Raw genomic sequence first — 9,507 nt, forward strand, 5'->3', positions numbered from 1 at the left:
GACTCCATCTCAAGGCCTCTGCCTCATCTTTCCTACGTGCGTGGGTGCACCACTGTGCCCAGCCCCAGACTCAGCTTCTGAGGTGTCAACAGCTGACGGGTCTTACCAAGCTTGGGCTCTACATCACATAGTCGTCTTCCTTAGGTTTTGCTTGTTTTTAGCAGCTTTATTTTAAACAGTTTCTTTGTATGCTACAGTTATGCCCTGTGGCTAATCGGTTTTATTAACTATCACAGAATTTCCTATCTCAAGGGTTTTCTTGGGACACACACTAACTAAAGACAAATATAAAAATATATGCAACTTTTTCTCCAGGATACACAAAATGCACAAATTACATAAATAGTTTTGTGTCATTTACAAATATATAAACTTATTAGAAAAGCATGCCTATTAAATTCTGGTATATTTTCATTTAAAGATATATTTCATTGAAAGTAAAGAAATAAGAAAGGAAGAATAATGGAAAGAAGGAAGGAAGGAAGGAAAGAAAGAAGGAAGGAAAGAAGGAAGGAAAGAAGGAAGGAAAGAAGGAAGAAGGACCCAAGGTTTTTGTTGTTGTTGTTGTTGTTGTTGTTGTTGTTTTTTCTCAAAGGCTAGTCTTGCTAGGTGGTTTGAACTGATTTACCAGCAATTCTAATACCATCAGGGTTATTTGCATCAGGCAACACACCAAAACAGGGCACACACACACACACACACACACACACACCCCAGAGTAATTTTGCCATGTGTGTCTTGTCTTTTGAAATATACCTTTTTTATGGCTGTAACACCACTCCTTGCATGGATCCTTAGTTTTGAAATTAATAAGACATGGTGAATTAATCAATTAAAGGATCATCGTCATCTTCCTGCAGCTGAAGACGAGAGAATGGACGGGATGTGGACGCTCTGCTCCGCATGAATATCATGAGGCCTGTTAGCATGGTTAATACCAAGAGTGCACTAACAACAATTCCAATGGCTTCTGGGAGATTAATGCACCACTGGTCCACCAACAAGCACTTGGTATGACTGAGGGTTCCATTATTGGGATGTGGTTTTAGTCCCAGGATGTGGCACATCATTGGATAAATATCCACAGTGTTGATGGTGCTCTGCCTGTAACCTTTTCTAAAGGCAGGTCCGTGAGCAGCAAGAAACGGGTGCATACTAAGCAGGGAATTATCATAGCCATGGTCACCTACTGGAAGAAAAGACAAAATTACGTTATTAAACATCAGTGTTTTATTACAGAATATCTTGTTCACTATAACTACACCAGCTTCTTGTCTCCATCCATTAAGATTCTGGCTGGCTGCACTAAACAGAAGCCAGACATGAAAATCTGTTTCCTACAGCTTAGGGCAGCCCGCATTTCACACGCACACAGCTCTTTTCCCAGAGACCACAGCTTTAGACTTCAACACTTCTCAACCTGAGGTCCTTATGTTTCAGCTCTAAGCCCCTTATTTCACCTACTCATCCCCAGTGCTAGCAGCAAGAGCTCACCTATGGACAGCACTGGGGCTGAGGGTCCTGTACAACTGAGAGAGGAGAAGAAAGAACACTGAATGGGGGATGGGATTCCAGACTTAACTCTCTCAGTTGTTCTAATAAGCAACACCATGGCATAACACGTCACTGACTTACTGCCGGCTAATCAACACCTCAAAAGTCAGGAAGGGTGGGTAAGTGAGGATTTTAGAGAAAGCATTTGTGTACTGAATGTAAAAGAAATGCAGACAACTCTAGCTTGTAGCTCCAGTAAATATCTGGCTTAAAGAAATAATGGCTAGCCATCCCTGATAAAAAATCTTCAGTTTGGCTCTAATGACCTTGTCTGTGAATGTGGACCACATGCATTTTATGAATTTCCATTTTAGGGATGTGGAAGTTTGCTGTAGTACACAGAGGACTAATATCACAAGCCTCCAATGATTCCACTGTGATTAAAATTCCAATTCAAGTAAGTATATGAAAAAAGTATTGGAGGGCAAAGTCCCACAAATAGTATTTGTCTGTATTTCCATACTGATGGATTGCGATGGTTTTGTTCTCTTCTCTGTATTTTCCTTGTTTACAAAAATAAGTATTTAAAACAACATAAATATAAATAGTACCCTGTCTACTTTACACTTGCCCCCTACATCCACATTCCCATGTTATAGTCAGTCCGCACCTAAGTGTGGTCCTTCACCTGCGTTTGCAAGCCAGCTTTCATTACTACACATACTTCAACTAGCTTACAGCTCTCCATGCCAGTTCTCATGCTAGAAAACCAGAGCTGGGCTAAGTAGCTCAAACAGAGAGCAGCTGGCCCAGGACGCCAGAAATATTTATTACCCAGCAATTTCAGGACGTTTGCTGAGTCTTGCAATGGACTTCAAGATCAGAATTCTTAAAGTAGTAACATTCAAAACAAAACAGATACGCAACCGCCATCTCCCTGCACATTCAATCACTGAGCAGTTGTGACAGATGGACTTTGCTAATTTAACCATTTGTTTGCTTTTAACTGTTGCCCAGTGACCCACAGAACCAGAGCACATAAGGAAGTGATTTCATCATCTAGGAAAGTCTGGGGTCACTCAGGCAAACTCTTTTTTTTTCCCAAACACATACAAGGAGAAGGAACTGGAAAGTGAAAGTACAGCTCTTCCCTGGAGTCACACAACCTCCAGATGGAAGAGTGAGCTGTGGCCATAGTACACGGCCGTGCGAGGAAACCCACGTGAGAACTGCCTTGCAAAGCTGAACTAATAGTACAGTATGAACAGAACTACAGCAAAGCACCTGCCTTTCCGCACACGGTGTGATGGAGCCTTAGAGACTGCACAAGCGCAGAGATAAACACTTACATTTAAATGATGACTTGTTGAGAGTGATTGTCCAGCCTTCCTCAGCAACCAAAATAATGGGCTGAATTCGACTGCTGTGTTGGTAGTAAAATCTGTTAGGGATAGCTTCTTTGAGATAAACATTCATGTGAGGGTTACAGTGTTTCAGTTTGTCATAAACCTCTGTTACATCTGTAAAAGGGAAAGGCACATGGGAAAATGGTGGCTGACTTGGAAGCAAAGATATATCTGACTAGCATAAATAGAAATACATTCTGGATAATATTATCTAGTTAAATTGCTTTTATTCTTCAAAACAGAATAAAAGCTGTTGTAACCATGCAACAGTGTCACAGATGGGCACTTGGAATAACCCACATATCCGACCAGCCTGTCCTGGTTGATTTAGAAAGGGGAGAGTCCTTACACTGAGTTTCTTAAGTGAATATAAACTATGTATTACTACTGATAACTAATTCCATCACTGGAAGATATGTCTATCTCACTTATTTTAAACAGCTACTTACTTATTTTGGGAAGAATCGCAGCCACTGGGGTCAAGTCTATAACACTGTAGTTTGAATGGTCGATGCAGGAATCCAAATCTATCAGTCTGTTCTTAGAACACTGAGCCATCCCATGATCGCTTGTAATGATCACATTGAGGCTGTCCCATAGTCCTAACACCTTGAGCTTTAGGACAATATCACCAATAAGGTCATCTACTTCTTTCAATACCCGACGCATGTTTTCTTTATCTTCAGGCCCATACTTGTGGCCGCTTACATCTGGTTCTTCCCAATAGAGCGCTGCAAAGGTGACTGGTGGGTTGGAACTGCTGAGCCATGTGGTAACGTTACCTAGTCTTTCCTTAAAGGACACGGAGCTGCTATAGTTCATAAAATAGGAAGGTGTGATATTGTGAATGGGTACATCAGTGCCAGGCCACATAGCGGCAGCGCTTGACCTGTTTTCCTGAAGCTGATTGGTCACCCAAATAGGCTCCGCTCCATTCCACCAAAACGGATCCTTATCATTGGACTCGGAAAAATGTTTCTTTGTGACGCCATCATACATGGAGTTGGCCACGATGCCATGGCTTTCCTCATACAAGCCTGTCACAATGCTGTAGTGGTTTGGAAAAGTTTTGGTGATAAAAACATTTTTAACATGTTCCACCAAGACACCTTCTTTGATAAAGTTCTGGAGGTGAGGAAGGTCATAGCTCTTCAGGTAGTCAGCTCTAAAGCCGTCAAAGGAGACCAGAAGTAACCGAGGTGCTGAGCTATCGGAAGAGTTCCCTCTATAGCCAGTGACAAGTCCCCAAAACAAAAGAATTACTAATATCTTCATATTGAACAGGTTGTACACAGCAGCTAGGGCCCCTAAAACATAAAAAACAACCCATAATGCATAAAGTAGCAACACTATTTAAGTTTCAGAAATTTACCCAGCAGAAGAGAATCAACATTTACAAACCCTTTACATGCTAACTCTTCTGATGACAACTTAGAACTTAGCTTCAAAGAAAAACAGTGAAGTTGAAACAGAAAAAAAAAATTGCCTTTTCTTTCCCAGTTCACTACCAACACCTGTTACAAACATCCATGTTTGTCTATCTTGCTCATCTAGTACAGCAGAAATTATCCTAAACATTTACAAAAAATAGATGAAAACATAAAAAGGATTCTTTTGTTCAAAAGACAAGCTCTCTTGGTCCACGTCAGCCCACATGAGTAGCTGGTGGGAAATCTACCATATTGGCCCATTCCCAGTTTGTGTTTAAGACAGAACTACTGCTATAGAGACAAGATGAATGCTACCTGACGGGGTGGGGGGATCTCAGTGGGCAACTGCTCCAATTTTGACATGAAGGTGACTAACAGACAAAGCTTACAAGGACTTGGATGCCACAGTAACTTCAGAAGAAATTTCACAGTTACTAAAAGGAGTTTCATCAGTGTACCACCCTTCAGTGTCCACCTTACAGCTAAAGGCATGACTTTTTTTTTTTCAAATATCCCAGGTTCAGCATTATGCCTAACTGCACTGTCTAGCAACAATTACTGGATTATTTGCAATTTCATAGTGTCCCTAAAATTTTTCAGAGACAGTTACCTCTAATGGTTAGAGAGATGAGGAGCCAATTCAATAAGTTCTGCAAAGGCTGGGCAGCTACATGCAAAAGAATGACCATGAAACTCCAATCTCCTAACACACAGAAAAGTTAAACCAAGACCGACCACCAACCTGCATAAAAGCTAAAGTCCTAAAGTTCTTAGAGGAAAATTTGGCAGTGACTCTTCATCACCTTTGATTATGTCCAAAACTCAGACGCCCTGCCATGCACACAGATGCAAGAGGAAATCACCAATGACTACCTCTTGTATGACTCTATTTAGATGAAACGTTTGAGAAGGCCATTTCTATAGAGATAAGACAGCATAGAGAGTCTTAGGGGTGTGAGAAAGTACCAATAAATGTCAGAGCGAAGGAAGTTTCCTTTGGGGTTGGTAAAAAGTGCCTTCACATTGCCTGTGATGGTGGTTACAGCTTCAGAAAGCTGTACATGTAAATGAGTGCATCCAATTGTGTCTTACATATCAACATATATTTTAAAAAGTGGAACTGTATCCTTAAATGTTCCACCACAAAAGAGCAAACATCTTTATTATTTCATCTTACCTCAAAAGTGGTGTGAATTTTACATCTTATAATGCAGATTTGGGTGTTCTAACGTGAAAATGTCTTGCACTACTTCCTATATTCAAAGTGATACCACATAGCGAAACCTATGTCTGCCCTTCTCCCACAAAACACAAATGAGAAAAACTTTCTTCCCCAAATCCTGAATAAAGAGGATGTTTAAAAACAAAACAAAACAAAACAAAGCAAAACAAAACAAAACATGTGCTATTATGAATCCCAGAACTCTTAGCGCACTGCCTGGAATCGAAAGCACTGCTTGTCTTTAAGCTCAGCAATGTGGACAGAGTAGAAAAGTCTGCCAGAAGATGGGGTCCTTGGCCATCTGTTCTCTCCTAGCTTCCCGTTCTTGTAGGTAAAAGGTCAATGCATAAAGTTTAGGAGCAGATCCTCAATATTCACTTCCCTCATCCATTTTAGTTATAAAATTAGTTAGGCCTGTGCTATGACAGGCAGAACGTTACAATGGAACTAATGATAAATTAAGAAGACTTTAGTCTCTTTCTATCCATGGTAGCTCTTTAGTCTACTGACTGGTAGGACTCAGAAATTTTACTACCATCTTAATTTCTTGCCTGTAACATGCTTGTAACATGTATAGAAACATTACAAGTTAACAAGCCGGACACCACTCTCTGAGCTAAACAGAACCATGTCTGTCAGGACAGCTTTCCTCAGCAGTGTAGAGATCCATGTTTCATGCTAACACTGAGTCTTCAGCTATAAACAAATCACCCATCAAAAGGTCCTCAGACCATTTTCATGGAACGAGAAAGCCATGGATCCAGGAGTGAAATTATAAAATGCTGTAAGAAATTCTATAATTCTCACACCAACAAAACCCCAAAGGGAATTTAAAAGGGGGGCAAGGGAGGGGAAAGGGCAGATATATCTGGACTAGCAGTAACTGGAAATCTGATATAGTCTTCAGTTTGGGGGTGGGGGTGGAGAAATATCCCTTGCCTCCTCTGGGTTGACTGTTTTGCCTAAATGTCCATCAGCTCTCACTGAATCCTAGACCATCGAAGGCTTGGACTGGAAGAGGGTAAGGGAAAAGTCCCTGATCAGCCTTAGCATTCCCTCTGCTCTTTGAAGCAATGAAATTCAAATGTGGCTTTAAAATAGCGATATCCTTTATTACCCGTGTGGCACAGGTAACAGGTGGTTTACCCATAGATTTTTATTAAGTGCTTAACCTAAGGGAAGAAACCCAACTCCCTGAAAGCTTTCTAAGTCTTAATGATTCTACGATTCTAAATGGTTCTCCGCTGTTCTAGGCCACACATAGCATCTTCAACTCAGTTACATCTTACTGCACACAAAATGTCCCATGGTGTATATCCAACAAACTTTCTTCCCAGGCACACCCAGTAAAATTGCCTTTAAACTTAGTTGAGGGGTAAGGCAGGGGAGAAGCACGAAAACTCAACAGTTCCCCTAAAACTGAGAAATCTCTGGGCAAACTGGAAGAAAGGGGAAACCCACACTACTGTGCGTGCTTCTCTCTGCAGCTGGCTCCTCTGGAGTCCCACCAAAGATACAGAGGATTTTTTTCCAGTCACTGGCTGGACAGCCATCCAGGCTCAGGGCTGGCTCCAGCATGGGAAGGGTTTGTTTGTGCAGCGCCTACCCCAGCATCCGGCATCTCCCTCAGCCTGCTCTCTACATTTTAGGACAGGAATGCCAATTGACAGCACGAAAGCACTGACCCTGGAGCTGACACCCAGGCAGCCGCGGCCCCGCCCGTACGCCTTGACCCTGACCCTGACCCTGACCCCGGCCATGACCCCCGCCCCTCACCTAACGCCACAGTTGACATCCACCTGCCGCCGTACGCTCCTCCTCCCCGCCTCCCCAGTAACCCCACGCGCGTCTCCACTAGCGGAACCGACGCCGCGGGTGGAGAAGAAGGAACCAGAAGCTCTCACCGTCTCTACCCTCCGCCCTCGGCGAGCTGGGGAAGGGAGTGGCATTTCCCTCCTGGACTCACCCGCCTCCACCGCCACTTCGGTCCGGCGCGCGGAACTCAGCGCTAGCGGAACCGCGCGCTCCGGGCTACTATCTGGTCGGCGGACGCGGGCGGAGCGCGGCTCGGCGGAACGCTTCCTGGGACGCCTGCGCAGTAGCGGACGCCCACCCCCCACCCCACCCCCCGGGCCCCCGCAGAGACTGGCGCTGCCCCGGGGCGGTCCGACGGTTCCCAGTGCGCAGCTGCTGCGGGACGCTGCAGAGAGCGCCTGGGGCCGACCGCGGAGTGTGAGACGCGTACCTGGATTGGATGCCCGAGCCCGCGGTGAATGGGACTCCCTTTCCCATTGGTTCGTTTAACTGTACCACTCGGAGACAGGTGGAACGGAGCTGGACAGAGGAGAGGTTTGCCTTTCCCACCCTCTCACCCGCCCTGGCTCCCCTTTTCTTATCACTCTGTTGTGGGTCCCTTGTTTTCGGTAGAAGACGAGAAAGTTCCTTCTGCCTTCACCTGCACAAGGAAAGACACTCTGAAACAACCAGTTCATTTTTTTTTTTCTGGTCATGTTTCTGCCTTTTAAAATTCCCTTTCTGTTTTAAAATCATCCTCTGGTCATCTCATGCCCACATTCCTTCTATTTAGAATAAGATGCTGTCTGTTTTCTACAGTCCCAAATAAAAGTCTGTTGGGGTCCTCAAACTAAGTTTGTTCTAATTTTGCCACAGCTGTGGATGTGAAATTGTGCTCGTGCCTTTAAAACGAGTATTAATAGCTGAATTATCCAACTTCAAACTTATTTAGCAGAATTGCCCGAGATATATTTCTTTAATATTTGTGTTGCCCAGACATAGTTGACAAAGAGGTTAGTATTTTTTCTTTGTATCTCTAATGCTCAAAGGTGAACCTGACACAAACATACTCAATGATTTTTGGGTTTAACGAGGTATGTTAAGGTACTCCGTGTTTAAATGCTACCTCTGTTAAGATGCAAGAGCCCAGAAAATGTTTTCATTACAGTATCTACACACAAGATACTCAAGGGGGTACAATAAATTGAGTTAAGGATATCAAAATCATATACTATACCCTGAAATCTAAAAGACTTAGCTGGAAACACAGTAGCTGGATTTATTGGGTTCTGGGCATTAAATGTCAAAGGCTGAATTTGGTACCCTGCTCTGAGTTGAGAGTACAGCCATAACTCAGAGCCTGGGTGCAATCAAGGAGACAGTTTTAATATGAGTGTAGTCTGTTCATTATTATTGATTCCAGTTTCAAGCCTCCGGCTATCCTCTACATTCACAAACTGGAGCGTCTTGGACCCACAGGTTGACTTTGCCAGCACTGAGTAATGTTGGGTGTGTGCCTCAACCTGTTTGAGCTTTATCTCCTCATGTGCAGAGCAAGTCCTGGACCAACCTCTCAGGGTTCTTGTCCAATACCTTTACTAAAGCAAATAAAGCACTCAGCCAGTCATCGTGTTAGCTGCGATTGTCACTGTGATACCTCCAATTGTGTCCCATTTTGAACAATAGGGTAAGATGGAGTTCTAGGAGAGTTTATGCAATGTACAGCTTAACAGAACTTAAATTTCTGCTTTTGGGAACCGAGATTCTGCATATCCTGATGCAAAAAAAACAGAATTGAGTGATCTATGGGTGGCACATGTAATAAAGAGAGCAGCGAGCTGATCACTAACAGAAAGAAAAGCTTCCTTATCCACTAGCACTGCATACGCGTGTATGTGTGTGTGTATGTATGTACGTGTATGTTTATATGTGTGTGTGTCCACTCAGAATCCTCTGTAGTCTGGTCTCCTCCACTTTAAGATAAAGCAGTCAAAGCTAAAGAGACAAAATGGTCTCCCTTGGCACCAAACTCCTGTTATCTCTCTTATATTTCCTTTATCAACCATGCTTGGAATCCATGCCAAATAGGGGTAAATGATAAGTGCTATTTGTTTCCTTGTACAACAAGAAATCCAGAAGAGAAGATACACTTCAGAAATTG

At 43.2% G+C, this 9,507-nt stretch overlaps 1 protein-coding gene across 3 annotated transcripts; it reads right to left on the reverse strand.

The window, feature by feature from the left end:
* Positions 1-518: 518 nt before the first annotated feature.
* On the reverse strand, positions 519-7,642 carry Enpp4 (ectonucleotide pyrophosphatase/phosphodiesterase 4). 3 transcript variants are annotated; one of them, XM_021149356.2, is made up of 4 exons: positions 7,519-7,642; positions 3,350-4,207; positions 2,844-3,014; positions 519-1,189 (listed from the first exon to the last, which is right to left on the reverse strand). In XM_021149356.2, exons 2-4 carry the CDS (start codon positions 4,173-4,175, stop codon positions 825-827), a joined length of 1,362 nt encoding a protein of 453 aa, XP_021005015.1. In that variant the 5' UTR covers positions 4,176-4,207; positions 7,519-7,642; the 3' UTR covers positions 519-824. The 3 variants fall into 3 exon arrangements, with proteins under 3 accessions (XP_021005015.1, XP_021005013.1, XP_021005014.1); XM_021149354.2 differs by lacking the exon at positions 7,519-7,642 and adding an exon at positions 7,329-7,438; XM_021149355.2 differs by having other exon boundaries at positions 583-1,189; positions 7,457-7,612.
* Positions 7,643-9,507: the final 1,865 nt, after the last annotated feature.

The sequence above is a fragment of the Mus caroli genome, chromosome 17, assembly GCF_900094665.2.
Source record: "Mus caroli chromosome 17, CAROLI_EIJ_v1.1, whole genome shotgun sequence".
Classification (NCBI taxonomy): Eukaryota; Metazoa; Chordata; class Mammalia; order Rodentia; family Muridae; genus Mus; species Mus caroli.